We start from the raw sequence: 22895 nt of genomic DNA, 5'->3' as shown, positions 1-22895 counted from the left end.
GCGTGAGCCACCACACCTGGCCTTGATTTTTCTAATTATGTATCATTTGTGATTTGTCCCAATTCCTTATCCATTTTTCCAGTGATGAATGTTGAGGTTTTCTTTAAATGTTGTTTGATCTGTTTGTATTTCACAGAGTTGTCTCTGATGTTTGAGGGAAATATTTCCTGAGAGTCACATGGAATCTTAAAGGTTTATGTGGAAGGACACTGACTTAGCCTCATTCTCCTTGTGGCAATCCCTACCCCACTGTAGGCATCGCGGAGCTTATGCGAACCTTTTTTCCGGCACCTCACGGCAGTGAGCCTCAGTGCTGCAGTTACCTCACTCTTTCCATTAAGCCACCCTCTCCCATAGGCCAGCTCCAGACTTAGCTGGCTCCTGAGGCCCTCTGACTCCTGACCTTGCCCTCACAGCCTGCACGTATACTCCTGCTTAGCCGGCAACACCCCACCCTTGATCTCTGCCTGCCTCCAGACCTTCCCATCATCTCCACAGTGGATTAGCCCCTTCCCATATTGACTTTCCTTCCACTCAGTCAAGCCTGAGTTCTGTCATGGAAGCCACTCTCTCCGTAGTATCCCCCATCACTGCCTGGTTTGTAAATGAGGAAACTGAGGTACATTGTAGTTAATTAGCTTACCCAAGATCATGACTAATAAAGGGTGGGGATCAGGCCTGGCCCTGGGAGTCTGGCTGTAGAGCCAGATGCTCAGTAAGTGCTTGCATACAGAACAGGTAGATAGAATTCATCACCAGGGTGCTCACCAGGTACCTGAATCTCCTACCTCCTTTCTACCCCACAACCATGGTAGAAACACCTGATGCCTCTTGCCTGGAGTCTAACTACAGCTTCTTAGCTGATGTCCTAACCTCTAGTTTTGGTTTTTAACACTAAGAGTGGTTATTTGCAATACAGTCTAGAACTGTAGGCCCTCAGTTCCTCTTAGGCTAAAATTCAAACTCCTTTTCTCCATAACCTGAATTCTTGCATCTCCAGCCTCATCTTCTTCTTCCCCGTGTGTGCCTTGATTCCTGCCACACCAAATTACCCTTGTTTCCTGAAGTACACTGTGCTGTTCTGCAGCTTCCTGCCTTTGCACAGGCTGTTTCCCCTGCTTTGCTTAACTTCACAGTTTCTCAAGACTTATTTTGACTTAGAAACTTTCTTAGGTTCTCCCTAGCCTCCACCAGCCTCCTGGGCTATGTTGGAGATACTTCTCTTCTGTTTCACTGAGTCTGTACTTCCATGGAGGGAGTGCTGTGTTAGACTTGTCTGGGTTCTTCCTGTCCTCCTTCCCTCCTCTACTTTCTAATAACCTGACCTGTGGACATTGTTGTCCTGAAGGAATGACTGGCTTCCCTCCAATCCTGTCTCTAATAGAAGGCCTAGTGAACAGTAGGCACTCAATAACTATTTGCTGAATGAATACAACTTCCCAAGGTCAGTTGAGGCACTCAACAATGTTATAATTCATATCAAATAGGGCAATATAATATATCACAAAACATTAATATAAAGGTTTCAAAAGCCCTTTAGAAGCAATGTCATGCTCTTAGAATGAGCTAATTCCTGAGATTAGGTGCAATTTAACTTTGAGCTTTTGACAACCAAGGTAAAAAGGGAAACATGGGGTTTGTGTTTATTTTCTAATAAAAGGAAACAGGTTTTTCAGTGGAGACAAATTTTTTCTTGGTCCTGAATTCTAGGAGAATATTCTTCTGTGGATGTTATGTAAGAGAAAGTGGGTTTCTTTGTGGACCGTGTTTATTATTGTTATTATTATTTTATTTATGTATTTATTGAGATGGAGTTTCACTCTTTTTGCCCAGGCTGGAGTGCAGCGGCACAGTCTTGGCTCACTGCAACCTTCCTCTCCCAGGTTCCAGTGATTCTCCTGCCTCAGTCTCCCGACTAGCTGGGATTACAGGTGCGTGCCAACACACCTGGCTAATTTTTTTGTATTTTTAGTGGAGATGGGGTTTTACCATCTTGGCCAGACTGGTCTTGAACTCCTAACCTCAGGTGATCCACCTGCCTCAGCCTCCCAAAGTGCTGGAATTATAGGTGTGAGCCACTGCGCCTGGCCGACTGTGTCTTTTGAATATAAATATTTCTAAAACCTTTCTTAATAAAATCTCAGGATTGAATGTTTAATTGAAGCTCCAAAAGCATTTCTTTGAAGATCTACTTTAATATACCTCCTATATATTTTTTTCTGATTAAATTTATTACAGAGGTAGAGCTTAAAGAACCTAGAGGTTTTGATAATTTGCCTTATAACCATAGCACAGGCATCTCTTAGACACACTTTCTAATATGTTATTGTTTTTGTGGGAGAGAGGGCAAGCCATGACAAATCTTGAATGAAGCTATTTTACATTTAATATTCTGGTGACCTCCAGAGTTACAGCTCCCCCATGTTGTTGGTAAAAGAGAAGTCTTGTTGCATTAGACACTAGGTGGTCTAACCTTGGACATTCTCTTAAGAGAATGTAGGGGTCTGATTTGTCATGCTGCCTGATTAGAAGGTCATCTTGCTTTCCTGGGGCAGTGCATTAGAGCAGTATGGGGCAGGCCAGAATACTTCTTCATGAACTTTTAGCTCAAGCACCTATACATGTCCTTGGTTGAACCCCAGAGTTCTAGACCCTGGGGTTCCATGTCATCAAGTATTGAAAGAGATAATTTTGGTCTAAAATATTTAAGAGCAAGATATTATAAACAGTTGCCACTTTCTCAAAGTTAAGTATATTTACTGAACATCCCCAGTCACTGGGCACTAGGCTGGGTACTGGGATGCAGTTCTAGTGTTCAAGAAGAGTTCGTCGTCTAGTGTGACTTCTGTCGTCACCGAATATACAACCTAGACAGAATCACAAGAGAAACATTCTGATGAGACCATCAGGGCAAATAGATACCAAATAGGTCCCAAAGGACTTAATTCACTTGTCAGTGAGGTTATTTAGCATTGCTCATTTAAATATTGGAGGGTGTTTCCCAACTTTTATAATTTAAAATTTAGCATAGTTAATGTATTTTTTTTCCCCATCGATCCCACTACTAGTGAACAAGATCAGGCAATTTTGATTTTTTATGATCAAATTTTTCAAACAGAAAAGTCGAAAAGCAGTACAATGAACAGCTTTATAATCACCACGTATATTTAATAGTTAACATGTTGTTATATTTGCTTTACCTATTTTTTTTGCACAGAAGTATTTTAAAGTAAATTACAGATATCATGACATTGAACTTCTAATCACTTTTGAATGTAGCTCTGGGAAATAAGAATGTTTTCCTCTTGTAGTAGGCAGCCCCAAGACGGATCACAGTGACCCCTGCCTCCCACTGTGCGGCCTCTTGTGTATTCCTCTCTCTGTGAGTGTAGGCTGGACCTAGTGATTTGCTTTTATTTTTATTTTATTGAGATGGAGTTTTGCTCTTGTTGCCCAGGCCGGAGTGCAGTGGCTTACTGCAACTTCAGCCTCCTGAGTTCAAGTGATTCTCCTGCCTCAGCCTCCTGAGTAGCTGGGACTAAGGCGCGCATTACCACAGCTGGCTAATTTTTGTATTTTTAGTAGAGATGGAGTTTTACCATATTGGCCAGGCTGGTCTTGAATACCTGACATCAAGTGATCTGCCCACCTCGGCCTCCCAAAGTGCTGGGATTACAGGCATGAGCCACACCACCCTGGCCGTGGTTTGCTTTTAACAAGTAGAATGTGGCAGAAGCATTGGGATGACCCAACATTCAATAACAAAATGAATGTGGCTTCCATCTTAGGCATCCTTTCTTTCTTCCTCTTGCCCTCTCACTTGTTTGCTCTGACAGAAGCCAGCTCTGAGGTGAACTGATCTATGTGGCAAGGAACAAATATATTTTGCCATGAGCCAGTGAGGACCTGAGATGTGCTAACAGCTGTGTGAGTGAGTTTGGAAAGAAATCCTCCCCAAGTCAACCTTTGAGATAACTGCAAAGGTCTGGCATCTTGATTGAGCTCATGAGAAACCTTGAGCCAGAGGGACCCAGCTAAGGCTATCTGGATTCTTGACCCACAGAAACTGCAAGATAACACATGTCTGTTGTTTTAAGCTGCAAAATTTGGGAGTAATTTATTATGCAGACAGCAATAACTAATATATCTACATAGCCCCAATCCTAATCCCCAGTAGGCACTTCTTGCAGGTGCTGCTGGGCTGTGAAGAGCAAAGCCAGGTTGTCAGAAGAGGTTGTCATAGCTTCCCTTGCTATGGTAGGTGGCAAGTATGCCATCTCAGTTACCTCAATTTATTTAGATAAAAGGTTTTACATCTTTTAGAAGTAGAATCTTATTTTTCAGTCTCTCCAAGGACTATTATTATTAGCTATTCTGATTTTAGCAGGAGTATTCTCATCTTGGCTGTGAAGAAATCAGGATCTATTCCAAGAGTACAGAGCTTGGCACACAGGAGGTTTCTGTTTCTGGCTTCAGTGATCTTTGAGAAAGAAGTGTGCACTGGAGAAAGTTCTGTGGCCATCCTTGGTTTTTATTCACTTTCTTTTCTTTTTTAAGATTTTTAAATTTTTAAATTATTGTGGGTACATAGTAGGCATATATATTTATGGGGTACATGAAGTGTTTTCATACAAGCATGCAGTGCCTGTGGCCATTCTTAACCATTGAATTGTCAGGACACACAGGCAAGCACATTCAGTAGAGGGGTAACATGGTTTTCCACAGAGCAGAAGATAGAGATTCACTCCTGCACTTGAAGCATCACACAGAATTTTGACATGATGTCCAGCATGCTGATGAGGGTATGGTCTGAGAAGGTATAGAATTTCCATGTTTAAATATAGGTCTAAAGCAATTTGGTTTTCTCCTAAGGGATCTGTGCCTAGAGAGTTAATCTGAGTAAGGCTTATCACTCTGGGCAGGTCCTAAACAGTTCTGGTGGTTAAAGATTTTTACCAGTTTTTGGTGATTATGTACAAGTTTGAAAGTGGTTAAGGATCCTGGATTCCAGCTAACATGAAGCCTAAAATCCATAAAATGAAGAAAAGTCCTTCAGGAATGTGGAGTCTGCCTGCAGAGTTGAGCTTTTCCGGCCCCAATGGCCGAATACAAAATCTTCCACTAGAATCTATTACTATTCAGCTTTCTCAAAAGATGGGCAAGTTCCTTATAAAAGGATTTGAACTTAAATTTCAACATGACATTGTGTTCTTTCTGATGTGTTTTATTAACCAGAATTTGGGGGCTACCAGATACTCTTTATTGAACAAAGAGATAGAACGGCTGGTTCCTTTGATTGCCCAGCACAGGGCAGAAAAGACAGAAATGAAATTGAGGGGAAAGCTTGTCTTGGAATGCAATTTAAATTGGGTGATACATATTCTTTATCCTCAGAAAATGTATTTGGGAAAGTGATACTGGCAAGAGAGACTCATATAATTTTTGTAGCCCTCAAATCCCACCATTTCAGCTGGCTGTGCAGCCACTCAGAAACAACAATATTGAGCAGCTTCAAGAAGGGAGAGAACCAGGAAGGCTGATCATCAGTGAGTTGGTAAAACTAGTATCTTTGTTGGTGATGTTAGCTATAGATCTTTAAGACTTCCGGGAGCTGCTTAGTGATGCTAAATTATAAGTGAGCCTGAGTAGGCATTTGCCTCACCCGAGGAAGACTTTCCTAATTTAGATGTGTAAAGTCTTTTCCACACTGGTGCAAATCCTTCATCCAAGTTTCCTAAAATTATAAATGCCCATGGATGCTCTGAGTGTCTGGAGTTAGGAAGGTGTTCAGACACATTAATAGAGGACTGAAGTTCAGAGGCGCATGTGTTTAGAGCCTGGGATTTACGCACTTCTACTTTCTTCCATAAGGAATTGTAAGAACTGGGACATCAGCAAAGACACAGGGTGATGCTGCTATCGGTGGCCAGTGAGGGAGGTGTTGAGATAGTTCATATGAGCTGAAAAGAGAGAAATTTTCGTGTGTTCTTTCAGAAATTCTTATAAAAATTACAGGAGTATCTAGTTGCTTTCTAGAATGAAATGTGAAGAGGGATTAAATTAAGGAGCATCTTCTGTTATTTCCTCCATCCCCTTTATTTTTTCCCAGAGTGTGAGCTAATTGGCAATTGTGAACTACTCATGATCTATGCAGTGATTTTAGAGTATGCTTGTAGTGTAAAAACAAGGGCTTTTTGAAGGAAGTGGCTGTCTTATAATTATTTCTGACAAAGTTGGGTCTCATCAGGGAGTATAAGAAAATAGGAAGTAGATTCTATTTTTCCTGTAGCTTTGCCCTCTGGGAGAGTCACTTGAAAAAAAAAAGTTTTAATTGTGTAAATTTAAGTGTGTGCTCTTTGATGCTTGGATGTAAGATTACCATGACCTCCTGTTTCCTTGGGAAAAACACTGAAAAATCTTAGTTTCTTAATTTTTTTTCAATTTCCAGTTAATGAAAGGTGAGAGAGGGACAATTAGAAGTAGGAATAATGTCCACATTGACTTTACTATAATTGTCTGCTCATAAATCATGTGAGTGCTTAGCTATAGGGAACCCTATGTAAAACACACTTTATCTCTTAGACTCATAGAGAATGAGTCATGGAAACTTTTTTGATTATTCTCTTTAGTTTCTCCCTTGAATTTATATTTAATAGCATAGCCAGTCTTGTCTCTTTTGTCACTTATAGAATTTGGAAATTTAGCTAAATTGTGGAAGAGGAGCTAACAGTTACTAATGGAAAGTGGGAAAAGAATTAGTAAGGGAGGAAGGAGATGAGATTCAGAGGGTCATTCCTGTAGCTGTTTCCAGGGGTCTGAAATAAACTTTCTGTCCACCATCTCATAAAGATATATGTGAAAACAGATGATCAGTTTTTCTATAGAAGTATGTTAGTGGAGGCTAGGAATGGGTGCTGTGCTCGAATAAATACGGCCATAATTTTTTTTAATGAATTCCAGAGGAAGGTACTGAGATACATGGTAAAAGTTCTAAGGAGACTATTTTGTTTCAGTGTAAGGAACCATCTAACAGCAGAATAGTCTGCCCTGCTCAGTAAATTATGGGAGAGAAGTTTCAGCAGGGTGGGGTTAGGGATGGGGATTATCTGGTAGGAAAGTGTGAGAAGGGATTCCTACACTTGGAGAGAGTTTGGACTGGCTCTGTCCACATTACTTGTTTTGATTATTGGAGATGAGTATAAAATAATTCCTTATGTTAGAATAGCACATTCTAGTTCGCAAATGCTTTTACATTATTATACTTTTTAATTGCTATTATAGCTCTCCATTCTGAGAAAGGACAGAGATAAAAAATAATTAAAGCTATCATACATAACCTTAATTGATGGTTCCTACATGATAGGAACCAGATGGACAGAAAAATAAAATAGAGATATACTTGCGCTCGAGGTGCTTAAAAATTATTTGAGGAGATAGGACATACACGTAGGTAAGACTGCAAGATGGCTGTGTGATTTACCTAGTGTGTGAGCTAGACCAGTGGTTCTCAAAGTGTGGTTCCTGGAGCAGCAGTATCAGCATTACTTGGGCTCTTGTTAGAAATGCAAGTTCTTGGGTCTCACTCTGTACCTACTGAATCAGAAACTCCTGGGATCAGGGACATCAGTTAGTGTTTTTAAAAAGCCTTCAAGGGCAGGTGTGGTGTGGTGTATGCCTGTAATCCCAGCACTTTGGAGGCCAAGGTGGGAAGATCACTTGAGCCCAGGAGTTCAAAACTAGCCTGGGCAACATAACAAGGCCTCATCTCTACTAAAAAAGAAAAGAAAAGAAAAAAAAAAGACTCCCGGGTGATTATACTGTATGCTCAAGTTTGAGACCAGTGATCCACTCTAGTTTAGCCCAATACTTCTTAAACTTCAGTGTGCACAAATCACCCGGAACAATGCTATTCAAAGTCTGGTCCAAAAATTGCAGGCTCTCCTGGTGATTTTAATGCCTCTAGAATTTGAGAAACACTGGCCCGAAAGCTTGTTAAACACAGGTTCTCTAGTCCTATTCCCAAGTATTCTGATTCAGTTGATGGGATCTGAGAATTTTTGTTTTTAACTAACACTCAGGTGCTGCTGGTGTTGCTAGACTACTCTCTAAGCAGCATGTCCCTTTGGGATTTAGCAGAGGTGTGGGCAATGAGTGGTTCCAATAGACTGGGACAGTGTGGGAAGCCTTCGTGGAGTGGAGGAGATAGGACTTGGTCTGAGTCTTAAGGGAAAGGTCAGGATTAGACAGACGGAGGTTATTTGGGGCAGGGAGGATAGGATGAGCACCTGCATGTTTCACTGAAGTAAATCATTCATAGGAGGTAGAGCTTGGCTTCTCCTGCCCTGGTCTGGAGAGTTTCACACATGGTCAGCTCTCATGTATCCTCCCCAAGGATGTGGCCCAGAGCCAGGAAGCAAGCAAACAGCCCAGGATTGTGAGCACTTGCTCAGTTATGCTCTGTGTGGTTTCCCCCTCTAATGGAATTTTCAGGCGCATGTGGCTTTCTGCTTGTCCCTTCCTATTCTCTTGCTTCAGCTTTGCAGCCTACTTGTTCCCTCAGTTTTGCCTTAGTCTTCAGGCCTGGAACCTGGCTGTTCTTCTCAGACTCAATATTGCTTTCATTCTCCCTGCACAACTGTGTGTCTTTGTCCTCCATTGTTCTCCCTGCGATGCTCATCCAGCCATCTGCTAAGTTAGTACTAGTGGGGGTGAGGGACCTGGCCTACCACTCAGTCCTCCTCCACATACCCTTTGCTGTGTCCCTTATCTCCTGGTCACCCCTCTGTTGCTGCCCATGACAGAAGTGGAAGACTGTGGGAAGGGCCGGTCAGGCTTGGCAGTGAGGATAAGCAGCTTTGGGTTAATCAAGGTTACTAAAGGCTTATAACCAATGATCCATGACAAAGTCCAATCACAGTGAACTGAAGTCTGGGTAAGAGAGCTGATATCCATCAGGACCCCTTAGCATTCTTGTTATTCATGATTTTGTATTTCCCACTCAGTTTTTGGTCATCCTTGGGTGCCCTAGTGGTTCCTTTTTCTACAATATGGCCTTCCTCATGGAGAGGAGCTGCTTAAACCACCCTGGAGAGGTCATGTGAAATTCTACAGATATCCAGGGCCAACTGTCATTCTCCAGCCTCTCAGTAGAACCAGTTCCTGCCACTGCCCCTGTGGGCTTTCCTTCTGCAGACCCACCTGGCCCATCCCTGTGGCTGCATGGTCACTGTCGTCATATTTTGTCCCTGGTCTCTGCTCTTTGATTGCCACTTGAAGACCAAGCCATGAGGTCTGTCGGGCCACTCTGGGCACCTGAAGTTACTTGGCTACTATCAGGATGTGGACTCACCGTCATTGTCAGGAGGGCTCTGCACCCTTGGGGAGGTGTTCTGGGTGCTTAGAAGCTGGCCTCAGGTGGAGCATACTTTGGATAGTCTGATGTACCTTGGGTCCCTTCACAGCCAGGGCTTTGAAGTTTTCAACCTTCATTTTCCCTCACCAGTGGTTCTCAGTTCACATTCTGAGCTTGGAGGCTGGCAGGGCGAGTTTCAGCTGCCCACCTATCCCTCAGCTGCTTCTTTCCATCCTGTGGAAGTCACTGGGTAGTTCTCATGCCAAAAGTGAAGCTTGCAGTGCCTCACCACCCACGCCTCCTCCTTCAGTGCCCTTTACAAGTATCCTGAGTGTTTTGCTTTTGCAAAACCCTCTGGTCATGAGATCTGGGGCTACTTGGTGAACCCCAAGAGGACTGCAGTCCAAAGCCTTTGACTTGGTCTCATTGTCTCTAAGCAGAGTCAAATCTAATTCAATTTCCCTTTTAAAAATGTTTTTGCCAAGCTCGCAAAGGCCAAAGCTGGAACAATTTGAGCATCAACGTAATGAGAGTATTGGATTACAACTTACAGAATAAAATAAATATCCATTAGTGCATACTTAGATAAATAAACAATTGCATACATTAGGAAATGGGAAAGAAAGGACAGTAGAATTCTAATCAATACAAAGAATGAGAGAAATCGAAACTCACAATGACGCAAACACCATAGTAATATTTGCTTCGGATATCAAGTTTGAGGAGAAACAGGATATTTATAGAATCTCAAAATTACAAAGGAATAAATCTTAACTTTATAGTGAAAAATCTAGCAGATACCACCTTTACCATGTGGTTAAGGTTAATATCACAGTCATAAGATATAGGCCATTGGCTGGGCATGGTGACTAATGCCTGTAATCTCAGCACTTTGGGAGGCTGAGGCGGGTGGATCACGTAAGGTCAGGAGTTTGAGAACAGCCTGGCCAACATGGTGAAACTCTGTCTCTACTAAAAATACAAAAATTAGCCAGGTGTGGTGGCAGGTGCCTGTAATCCCAGCTATTGGGGAGGCTGAGGCAGGAGAATCACTTGAACCTGGGAATTGAAGGTTGCAGTGAGCTGAGATTGCGCCACCGCACTATAGCCCAAGCAACAGTGCCAGACTCCATCTCAAAAAAAAGAAAAAGATATAGGACATTGTGTGCTCCCTGATATGATGCCCTGCAAAGGTGTATTAGTCAGGATTCTCCAGAGAAAGCGAACCATTAAGATTTGTTATAAGGAGCTGGCTCACACAATTACGGAAGCTGACAAGTCCCAAGATGTGCAGGATGAGCTGGCAAGCTGGGGACCCAGGAGGGCTCAGTGTCCCAGTTTGATAGCAGTCAAGCAGAATGAAATCTGTCTTTTCCTTACTCAGGAGAGGGTCAGCCTTTTTGTTCTATTCAGGCCTTCAACTGATTGGATGAAGCCCACCCACCTTAGGGAGGATAATCTGCTTTACTCAGTCCACTAGTTCACATGCTAATCTCATCCAGAGACACCCACACTGACACATTGTGCTATTTTTGCAACATTTCTGTAAATATAAAATTATTTTAAAATGAAAATTTAAAAAAGCTTTTTGCCATCAGGTACCATGAGGACTTTTGAATGATGGGATACTATTGTATTCTTTACATTCATAACTGTCCTGTGTGTGTGTACACATATATAATTTTATATCTGCCACTCACCATTTTCCACGGATACTAAGTTCCATCTGTATTTTTTCAGGCACCTTTAAAAACACTTGGTTTCTGTTCTCTTTTCCCTTTTGCATTCTGTATTCCTTCTTGACCAAAGCATCCTTTTGTAAACTTTCACAGCTCCGCCCTTCTGCTGTTCCATGCAGACTTTATCTCTGAGATGAAGATCCGTGTGGCACATTGTGGAGACTGAGAGCATCAGCCATAAGTCAGGAGACCTGGTAGCATTCTCCACCTTCTTCTCTACTTACTAACTCAGTGTCTTCCAATTTTAAGATTTTGAGGCCAAATGGCAAATTTTGGCTAAACATTGTGTGCACTATTTGATGTGTGTGTTCAAATGATTATATTTTTGTGATTTTTCCTTTTTATCAAAGTTCTGTGTGTTCTATTTTTAGGTTTTTCATTTTTTTTTTTTTGAGACACAGTCTCACTCTGTCACCAAGTGCCAGGCTGGAGTGCAGTGGTGTGATCTTGGCTCACTGCAACCTCTGCCTCCCGGGTTCAATCAGTTCTCCTGCGTCAGCCTCCCTCGTAGCTGGGACTACAGGTTCGTGCACCACCATGCCCAGCTTTGTGTTTTTGTAGAGGCAGGGTTTCACTGTGTTGGCCAGGATGGTCTTGATCTCTTGACCTCATCATCCACCCGCCTTGGCCTCCCAAAGTGCTGGGATTACAGGCCATGAGCCACCACACCCGGCCAGTTTTTCAAATTTTTATTTGTATTTATGTTTTACATTTTGCCTTCAAAGTCTTTGGATTCTACAACAGACTTCAACATTTACAGACTTTACTCTGGCATTTCCCTTAGAGTCCTTTTGAGTAATTCAAGGACAGCAACATTTTCTTTTTTCCCTTCTCTCTGAGGCTGTATGTAGCCCTTCTCACAATGATCCTGAAGCCCTCTCATGGCTTCCAGTGTGTGGGTAGTCCTGTGTTTGGTTTGAATGGGTTGAGCTCTGGCATAATCCCATAGGGAGGACTGTTTGGCCACCTGGCCAACATCTCCCTCCTGCCCTAGCAGGGTAGCAGGGGAGCTCCTGTGCAGTTTCCCTCTGCCTACCTGCATTCACTTAATGCCAGCAGGGGTGCGGTGGAGTCATGGTGTCAGCGGGATGCGCCCTTCCTAAGTAACACTTTAGGAGTTACTTCTTATGCTGTCTAGTTTTTGTTATATTTTTGTTCAGGTAGTACTTTCTCTGGATTTTCCCCCAGTATTTGGATAAGACTCAAATAATGGAGAAGTTGGCTGACAGTGGGAAATAGCTGAGGGCTCTAAGGTGAATGACTTGACTGTCCTCACCAGAAAAGGAAATTTGGTTAGGTTCAGCATATTGCCCTAGTATAGGGTATTCCTTGGTCCTTACGGCATATATAGGAGAAATGATTTTTAAAAATCACTTCCCCCTTCGTTTGTGCTATAACAATTGTTAACCTGTGTTCCTGCCTCCAGCCATTTCCCCCTCCTGTCTTTCCTCTGCATTGTTATCAGATACTCAGTTTCCTCAGCTTGTCACTCAAGAATGGTGAAAGGGGTAGATATTCCTAGAGTACAGCATGTAGAACCAGGCCAGGCATGTAGTAAATGTGGTATAAGGGTTTGCTAAATAAAAATAAGCATGGTGGTCATGGTGGCTCACACCTGTAACCCCAAGCAGTTTGGGAGGCCGAGGCGGGCAGATCAGTTGAGGTCAGGAGTTTGAGATCAGCCTGGCCAACATGGTGAAACCCTGTCTATACTAAAAATACAAAAATTAGCCAGGCGTAGTGGTGGGCACCTGTGATCCCAGCTACTTGGGAGGCTGAGGCAGGAGAATCACTTGAACCTGGGAGGTGGAGGTTGCAGTAAGCCAAGATTATGCCGCTGCACTCCAGCCTGGGCAACAGAGACTCCACCTCAAAAAAAAAAAAAAATGACTTAGGAAGTTAATAGTGTCAGGTGGGATATGGAAAGGACTAGAGAAAGGGAGGGGCTGTCATGAATGTTAATGTACATTACGTCATTTCATCTTCACAGTAATCCAAAGAAATGACACTCTTAGTTTCATCCCCATTTCCAGATGGGAAAACTGAGACTGTAGAGGTTACGTGATGACCAGATTCCCACAGTGAATAATGGTGATGTGAACTAAGCAGATCCGTCTCCCCCAGTGCTTCCTCTGTATGCAGCAGCATCTGACAGTAGCCTGGGAGATGACTTGGGTCAGTTGTAATAGGTTGAGTGTGATAGTCTGGTGACAGGGCCTGGATGAAGTCAGTGGTGTGAAATGGAGAGATGGGAGCAGCAGTGTGAAACATCCTTTCATAGGAACCTGATGCCAGGGCTGAGCCTGTGACCTCATAGCTTCTCTTTACTTAGTGTTTTCCATGGAAGCTGGTCCTCAGAGGTGAGAACCTTGCCAGGACCATGTGGTGTCATGGGAAACCTCACCTCCAAACCTCTTAAGCTTAGGCTTCTTGTTTTTCCCAGGGAAATGTATTTAAATTAATAATGTCAGTGCTGATGTTGGCTGTGCTTGGTTTGGATTACTTTTGAGATGGTTTAAGCAAACTTTCAGGTGTTCTCAAGCATTACAGGCTTTACTTAACTAGAGTTTGAGACAAGAAGGTTCCCCAGAGGTCTGGTGGTGATCATTTCTTTCCCTTTTCCCTCATCTGCTTATTTTGATATGTTCCCTGTGTTGCTATCCTATGGGTTGATGTTATCACATAATTGCTTAATTCATTTTACTTTTGTTTATTTTATTTTTTTAAGAAAAAGGGTGTGCATGCATTTCAACTCTGCAAAGCTTTTTGGCATTCAGTTAAAGAATGTATAATAGAGTGTGCTAAATGCCATTGCGACAGTGTAGGGCAGTGTGGACCAGCCCAGTGACTTCTCTGCTTTATCTGCTGCAGGTGATAAGAAGTACATCATGGGGCCCAAGCTTTCCACTCTCGACGCCACTGTCTTTGGACACTTGGCCCAGGCAATGTGGACCTTACCAGGGACAAGACCCGAGCGGCTGATCAAAGGCAAGCCCTACATACCTCTTCAGGTTTTGGGGCTTCCTGGGGGTGGGTGGGCAGTGGAGTAGCACAGTGGAGAATTCTAGGCCAATGCTTTGATCTTGGCTGTACTTTATGGAGACACCAGGCTGTGGTATACAGGCTAGGGTTGGTTCTCTGTACTCAGTACACTTTGGCATGGAAGAGAGACTGTGCTTCTCACTTGCTGTCTTGCCTAGACTATGTACTTAGCAATGTTGACATAGATCTGCCATGTTTTTATGCTAACACTTTTATTCTATCTGCTTACATCATGGACCTAAGATTTGTTGCTGAAATAGAGCTTGAATTCCACATAGTGCCCTTGGTTTGCTGGTCTTCATTAATTTCCTTTGGGCAGTGGAGGCTCCCCACTTTCTGGTGTATTTTGCCTTACTGTAGGTTAATGTAAGTGTTCTGAGCATGTTTAAAGCAGGCTAAACTAGTGTATGATGTTTGGCAGGTTAGGGGTATTAAATGCATTTTGGACTTTATATATATGTGTATATATATATATACATATATATATATTTTTAATGGGGTCTTGCTCTGTTGCTTGGGCTAGAGTGGAGTGGCATGATTATAGTTTACTGTAATCTAAAACTCCTGGGCTCAAGTAATCCTCCTATCTCAGCCTACTGAATAGCTGAGACTTCATGAGTGAGCCACCATGTTCAGCTCATTAAAAAAATTTTTTTAAATAAATGAGATCTTCCTGTATTGCCCAGGTGGGTCTTGGCATCCTGGCCTCAAGTGATCCTTCTGCTTCAGCCTCCCAAGTAGCTGAGATTACAGATATGAACCACTGTGCCCAGCTGACTTATGATATTTTTAGCTTTTGATGGGTTTATAGGGATGTAGTCCTATTCAGGTCAAGGAGCATCTGTATGTGGCAGCCAGGGCCTCTGGGAGAGGCTTCCCCTGCATAGTTGGGTAGGAACTGTTTCAAGGAGTACCCAAGCAAGTGCCTGGGGGCCAGGTATGTGGGGATCAAAGTTCAATATTTAGGTTTGGGGAAGGGTATAGACAAGAATTAATCAAAATGTTTATGCCCAACTGAGCAGGCTGGGTATGTAGGCAGGAGACCAGTAGAATAGCACATAGAATGCTCTTAATAAATGTTGAATGGATAACTGGATGGGTGAATGGTGGATGGATGGATAGATAAATGGACAGATGGATGGATGAATGGATGGCTCGATGGATAGAGGGATGGATGGAAACAAGCAAGGCAGAATCATACAAGAAACTGAGGCAGGCAAGCAGTCATGTATGGTGGTCATGGTAGATGGGTGGGGAGGTAGTGGAGCTTGTAGCTCTGTGTGTCTGTGTGTGTATATATGTGTGTGTGTCAATTCATGTGCATGCCCAGGTGGTTGAACTAGGCTGAAGCCAGCAGCACTCACTCTCCAGATCCTCTTATTGGTGGGGATGGGGCTCCAGATTCCTTATCAGGCTTGGTTGGAATGGGTCAGGCATTGATCGAAGGTCTTCTGGAAGTTCAGCTGAGTGGGACTAGGGATAGTATGGACTGTCATTTAATTTCCTAAGTGGTCATTATGAGGATGTTCCTTGTTTTGCAATACATTGGTATTTCTCTAAATTAAATATGTTATCACATTGGTGAGGTTTGTGGCATTTAAAATATTAGTTTCCCTTTATTTTAATCATATTTTTCCATAGTGGGCTAAAAGATATTGATTCCTTGTAGTTCATTTAGGGCTGTGTTTTATGTCCATTCTCTGTTTCTATTATTTCCTGCTCTATTCCCCCCATTCTCCCACCATACCATCCTTTCACACCCCCATGTACACACCCACCCACATCTATTCAAATGCTCTGTACACCCCCCCACACTCACTTGTACAGATATGCCTACACTTCTACCCAAACACAACCCTAAATGCACAAGTATGCACACACACACACACACACACACTATTGTGGTCATCTGTTATTTAGTCTGAAGTATTTAGGGACCCATTATCAGTAGAACTCACAGACTGTATGGAATTCCTTCTTTCAGAAATGATGCATTTTTTTTTGATTTGGCCATTTTCTCTATTACTCCCTGAAAGGACTTGAGGCATTTAGTGTTTTTTTTTTTTTAAAGAAATAATCAGCCTTTTTGGAGGATTGATTTTGGGCCTCATGCACATCTGGGGAATCTGACACCATCGTCTGCAAGGGGCTTTTGGTGCATAGTTGCATGTACTTTGATTCTTAAAGTAGCTTCCAGCTTTCCCTGAGTACCGGTGTAACATGAATTATTAGAGTCCACAGGGATCTCTAAATCCCATTTTAGGCATTAGCTCCATACCCCTTCTAAATCTTTGGATTGGAGCTGATAACATGCAGCCAAACTACTACTGCTGTAATTTGCTCTCAACCTCTTTCCCTGCCTTTGCTGTCTCTGTGATAGAGACTTTCTCAAGAAGTAACATGAGAAGGGTTAAGTAGAAACAACGAGGAGCCTGGAGATTTTAGAGCTGGCTGAAACCCAGGGGTTTGAATGGCTTGGATTCAGGTAGTTTTCTGCCTTAGCGTTGGAATGGCAGAAGCACCACTAGGCCTTGCCTTATTGTGAGTGTGTTTGGATGAATATTAGTTTTTTGGTCCAGTGTATTATTTACAAAGCCACACAGCTACTTTTGGAATTTTCCTTCATTTAGATGAGCAGGAGGACAGGCTTTTTTTTTTTTTTGAGATGGAGTCTTGCTCTGTTGCCCCAGGCTGGAGTGCGGTGATGTGATCTTAGCTCACTGCAACCTCCACTTCCTGGTTCAAGCGATTCTCCTGCCTCAGCCCCCTGAGTAGCTGGGATTACAGCAGTGCACCACCATGGCTGGCTAATTTTTGTATTTTTGGTAGAGATGGGGTTTCACCATGTTGGTCAGGCTGGTGTCGAACTCCAAGGATAGGCTTTGAATATACATATGCATGCATATATCTATCTGGATAGAGATATAAATATGAATAATAATTTGCTTACTGGAGAAAATTTAGAAAAATATAGAAAAGTTTTAAAAGAATAAAAAATAACTTGTGACACCATCTTTCACAGAGAACGATTTCTGATATTGTGGTATGTAGCAGATCTTTTATCAACTATAAGTATATATATATATTTAGATTGGGACCATAATGTTGATACAATTATAACCTAAAGTTTTAAAATTAACTGTGTAGTTTGGCCATTTCCCTTGTCATGAAATACTCTTCAAAATGGTATTTTTAGTAGTTGCATAATATCCTATCCTATGGCTACATGGTAATTTATGTGACATTTCTGGACTTGTGAGTTGTTTTCAGTAACTTTTACTAATATTCTATAGTGAACATTGTTATAAATATATACTCTTGCTCATCTCTGGTTATTTCCTTAGGCTAAATTTCTTGTTCAGTAATTACTCTCTCAAAGGGCATAAACTCTTGGTCTCCATGGCTAAATTGCTTTCTAGTAAGATTATACAATTTATATTATCATGAGCAAAGTCTGAAAGTACTTCTATTTTTGTTCCTTGATTAGGGTTGAATATAATTTATTTTGAATTTTTTGCCATTTTGATACTAAAAAAACTCAGTTTTATGATTGGCACATTCTTAATGTGGAGTCAGATTTGATATTTTAATCAGGGCTCTTAAGAGAATTGCCTGTGGATTGAGACACTCCTTAAAACAGATGTGGAGAGCTTAAGAAAGCTGAGAAAAGTGAAACTGAAGCTATGATGGGTCAAGAGCTCTGCAACGTGTCTGCCTGTGTCCTCCAAAGTCCTATCAAAGCCACAGACCTTAATGTGATTTTCTGAATTAGGAGCACAACCTTCTGTAATCTAGGAAAAATTTCATTCAGCAATTTTTACCAGCAGTTATTTATTGTACTTAAATGTCTTTTTTACTTATTACTTGATAGATTAAAAAGTAGAAAACATGCTGCCTCTTCTTGACCAGCATGTAAATATCTCCTCACTCCTGTACTCTTTCTGTTCTCCATCTGGAGGGAAGTGTTCAGGAAGAGGTTGTCGTGAAGGGATTTGGGTTTCAGGAAAGGGCTGGATCAAGTTACCTTGGCTGGTCTTTGTATTTGGAGATCTGTGAGTTAATATTTTTTAGCTTCAAGGAGACAAGGCATAGGGGATATTTTCACTAGAGTATTCAAGTGTTTTGGGAACTTTTCTGAAGAGGATATATGCTCAGTGTCCTCTCTGCGTGCGTGACAGATGCTAAAAGGAGCAAACAAGAGTATAGTCAGTGCCTAGCATGGATCTGGAACAGGGAGGTGCTGAGTAAATACGTGTAGAGCAAATGTGCACATTTGGATGTTGGCCTGTGTTTTCCAAGTTATTTGCTGGTTCGTGACCAAGGGCTGGCGAGTGCTGCTGGGAGACATTGGCAGGCTTCTCTCTCATCTGCATTCCTGCCTTGAGTGATTGGCAGCTGGGAGAAGCTTAGTTCTGGATTCTGGGTTTGGTTGACAATGTTTTTGGCATCGAATTGTACAGAATGTTTTTATTATTAGAGAAATTAGAGGATATAGGAATATAAACATTGTCACTTCTAAAAAAAAATCAGGGAGGGTATTTCCATTTGCGAAACTGTAAGAGAAAGGTTCTTTATTCTATCTGCGATTATCTTCTGGGTAGACAGGCACTTGGCTTTCTGATAAATATCCTCTCAAGTTGTCTGAGAATATCACTGTGTTTCTTATCAATTTATTTTATTGTATTTTTAGATTTGAAAAGTAATACATGATTGTTACAGTAAGTTGAATTACAAAGGCATAGTTTAAAAAACTTATGACCTCTTCATCCGTGTCCAATATTATTTCTATAGAATAATCAATATTAAGGATTGAATGTAAATCCTTTTGTGCCTTTTTCATGTACAGATTCACATATGCATATATAGGTGTTTTGGTTTGTTTTTACTTTTTTTAAACTAAACAATGGAATTATATGCATTATCCATAACTTGTTTTTTTCACATAATAGAACATGATATTATTTTAATAGCCTCACAATATTCTATAGCATAGATACACCTTAATTTATTCAATCAATACCTATTGGTGGACATTCAGGCTGTTTCCATCATTTTCTTCTTTTTTTTTTTGGCTTAAAAAACCTTCATTTGATATTCATGTACATGTATCTTTACATACCACTACTTTCATTATAGTTGAATAGAGTACTAAAAGTGAAATCCTGGGCCATGAGATATGCACATTTAAAATTTCAGTAGATAACATCAGATTGGTTTCCAAAAAAGGTTATAGCAATGTATACCTCTGCCAGCCACGTAGTGTAGTGCCTGACCGTCCACATCCTCATCAGTGTTGGACGTTATCAGACTTTTTTAAACCAGCGTTACTACCTGATTGTTGAGTACACTTTGAAGAAATACAGTTTTTCTATTATTTTGCAAAGTTTATGTCTTCTGTATAGGCTTTTTTTTTTTTAAAGATAGAGTGTCACTCTGTCTTCCACACTGGAGTGCAGAGGCAAGATCTCAGCTCACTGCAGTATTTGCCTCCCGGGATCAAGTGATTCTCCTGCCTCAGCCTCCCAAGTAGCTGGGAATACAGGCACCTGCCACCACACCTGGCTGATTTTTGTATTTTTTTTAGTAGAGAGGGGGTTTTGTCATGTTGCCCAGGGTGGTCTCAAACTCCTGGCCTCAGGTGATCTGCCCACCTCGGCCTTCCAGAGTGCTGGGATTACAGGCATGAGCCACTGCACCTGGCCTGTATAGGCATTTATATTAATACAGGTTTATCTATCTCTCTCTGTCTCGCACACACACACACACACACACACACAGATACTCCACACAACCTGTTTCTGCTGCCACCTTTTTCTGTTCTTTTGTCCAGTAGCATGTTAAGTCGCTCAGCTGATGGAGAGTTTAGGCACAGGAAGGTATAGGCAAAGCCAGAAGAAGATAAAACCCAACTACAGATGTCCACTCTCTGCTTCACTCTTTATCAGGGGCAGGAACTGAGGAATATGTGGGCTCCCAGCTCTTGCTTATCAAAGCAAACCCTTATTGGAATGTTCACCTCTTTCATGACAGTACATTGCCATTAGGGAGAGGCACCTCTCCCCTCACAAATCTTGAGACTTCAAGAATAATTACAGAAAAATATTCCATGACAGGTAGTGCACTACTGCTAATTCCCAGGCCATGTTGTCAGCTCATCAATAGAGAGTTGAGTGGAGGTGATGGGCATGAGGACTAAGGAGGTTAATATGAATTCATCGGGTGAGTGAAGCACTTTAAGTGCCTGGCACATAGTCAGGACTATATAACAGTTTGCTATTATAATTATTAATTTTTATTATTGCATACTGAAGTGGTATTAATGTCACATGGTTACAGAACAGGCAACTTTTCTGGAGAAAGGTGGAAAAAAAAAACAGGCTGTAGAAAGAAAAGCTATGTAAGAAGTGACAGTCATAGAACCTGTGGATCTCGAGAATAGATTCTCATTTTCTGTAGGAAAAGCTAGTAAAGAATGGATTTGATTGAGGCAAACAGGGCTGGCCCCAGGTATTACTGTGAGGTGACTGTATTTCATCTTTGATGTCTCTTTACCTCCCCAATTAGACTTTTTTTTTCCCTCTTGTTGCTGCCTTCACATCTTTATTCAATTATTGGTTCCCCAGGATAGGCAGTAATACCTGGAGAGGTGTTTTGTGACTGTCCTCATGAGGGAGAAAATAAGTAAAGGTCGTCTACGCTGCGTCTCCTCAAAAGGAGCAATGGTATTGACTTTTCACTTTCTGGCTCCTGAGCATGTGCACACATATCTTCTGAAAGAGAATAGACTTTTGCATAGTGAGGGTTGAGCTGTTATAACCTGAGAAGACTGGAAATGGTGACCTGGAACCAGTACAAGTCTATGGGATCCATGAAGCAGGGGGATTTACTTTGTTAGGTTTTGCAGGGAATGTAAGCAAGTTTTGAAAAATTTTAATGACATGGAAAAATGTACAATAATGTTACAGGAGATAACATGTAATAATAATGGCAATAGGTAAATAGAAAAATACTGAAAGAAGTTACACCAAATGGTAATTGTGATTATCTTGGATTGATGAAATCATGGGTACTTTTAATTTTCTTCTTTATGTATTTGTACAGTTTCTCTATACAGACTAATGCTAATTTTCCAAAATGAGAATATGTTATTTTCCTTAATAGGTAAATGAAATAGCGTAGTGACAAACTATAATCAACAAAACCATTAATATGGAAACAACCTAAATGACCTGTGATGGGGATTGGTAAAGACGAAATGAAGCCATATAGCGTTGTGTGCAGTTATCACTGTGGTCAGAGTGTGAAGTTCAGAGGTTTTTATTATATGTTATTAAGTGAAAAGTAGGGTAGGAAAAAGAATATATAGTAAATCCTATATAGCACATGTAAATATATGTAAATATGTACATTTCTGGAGAACATAAATGAAAATGTTATTGTGGGGAATGGGATTCTTGGTGATGCTTTTAGTTTTTGCTTATCTGTTATTTCTAATTTTCAGCACTGAAGCATGGATTATTTACACAATATGTGAATGTTTATATAACTTAAAAAAATCCAAAGATATTTTTAGAGTAATAATGTCCTATAAGAGATAGTAGCAAATCATGTATTTATAAGCAATGTTGCCATCTGCTGGATCAAAAGGAGAAACTCACCCTCTTTCTTTCTTTTTCATTTGGAATTACGAAATGAAGGCCAGATATAGTGTCATATTTCAGACAAATGCCTAGACAGTAATAGTGACTTAACACAAGAGTTTCTTTGATTCACATGAAAAAGAAGTATAGTTCAGTGACTGAGTGGGACCTGGATCCTGGGTACTGCTGTTTAATTTCATATAAAAATTTACTAAGTGTGTTTGTAGGCACACTTATCCATAAAAACAATTCTGAGTTATCCATTTAATGGATTTTTTTGGGCAGAAAAGTTTATATCCTAACATAACTTTTTTCAACTATTTGGCATAGTACTCAGCCCATAGTACACTGCAAAAATTTGTGGAGTAAATGATTATTTCTGGCTGATTTAATGCAACCAGCAGTTGATATGTTTTCATGGAATATAAATTAATTTATATATGAACCAATCAAAGCATTAGTTTTTTTCATATGCAAACATAAAATAATAAAATGCTTCATAAAGCCAAATGATGGTAGTTTATCTGCCGTTTTGGATAAACTACACCACCACTTACCATCGTCGGACTCATTTCTTCATTTCATTCAGCCCATTCACTGAATTTAACTTTTCTCACTTACCATTTTTATTATGTGCTTAAAAACCTAAATATTTTCATAGCATCTCTATGGAAAAATACTGTTAATGTTTACCTTGCCTCATTATTCCAGTTTCCCAGAAAGCCTAGTGGCTAGATGTCTTAGTTTGGGCCTCTCTCACAGAATGCTGTAAGTTAGGTTTCTGGTAAACAACAGGAATGTATTTCTCACAGTTGTGGAGTCTGGGAAATCCAGGATCATAGTGGGAAGTGCAGGATTATGATGCTGACCAATTCAGGATCTGGCTCTGGTGAGGGCCTGCCTGCTGGGCCTGCTTCCTGGTGAAGGCCGGCTTCCTGCACCTGGACACAGTGCTGTCTTGCTGTGTCCAGACATGGTAAAAGAGGGAAGGCAGCTCTCTCTGGCTTCTGTTATGAGGGCACTTGGCTCTCATGACCTAACCACCTTTAAAGGCCCCACCTCCTAAGACCATCACATTGGAAGTTAGGATTTCAACACTGGAATTTTGGGGGAACACAGACC

General features: G+C 41.2%; 1 protein-coding gene across 8 annotated transcripts in view; it reads left to right on the top strand.

Annotated features, from left to right (window-relative positions):
• The window catches only part of FAXC (failed axon connections homolog, metaxin like GST domain containing), a 74405-nt gene that overhangs the window by 42915 nt on the left and 8595 nt on the right, over positions 1–22895 (top strand). For all 8 annotated transcript variants that reach the window (XM_035296372.3, XM_035296371.3, XM_078369867.1 and 5 more), the window contains one exon: positions 13963–14079. In XM_035296372.3, the coding sequence (XP_035152263.1) occupies positions 13963–14079 (117 nt within the window). The remainder of the gene's footprint in view (positions 1–13962; positions 14080–22895) is intronic.

The sequence above is a fragment of the Callithrix jacchus genome, chromosome 4, assembly GCF_049354715.1.
Source record: "Callithrix jacchus isolate 240 chromosome 4, calJac240_pri, whole genome shotgun sequence".
NCBI classification, from domain to species: domain Eukaryota; kingdom Metazoa; phylum Chordata; class Mammalia; order Primates; family Cebidae; genus Callithrix; species Callithrix jacchus.
The sequence above is the reverse complement of the archived record's forward strand: the minus strand, read 5'-3'. Positions and strand labels throughout refer to the sequence as shown.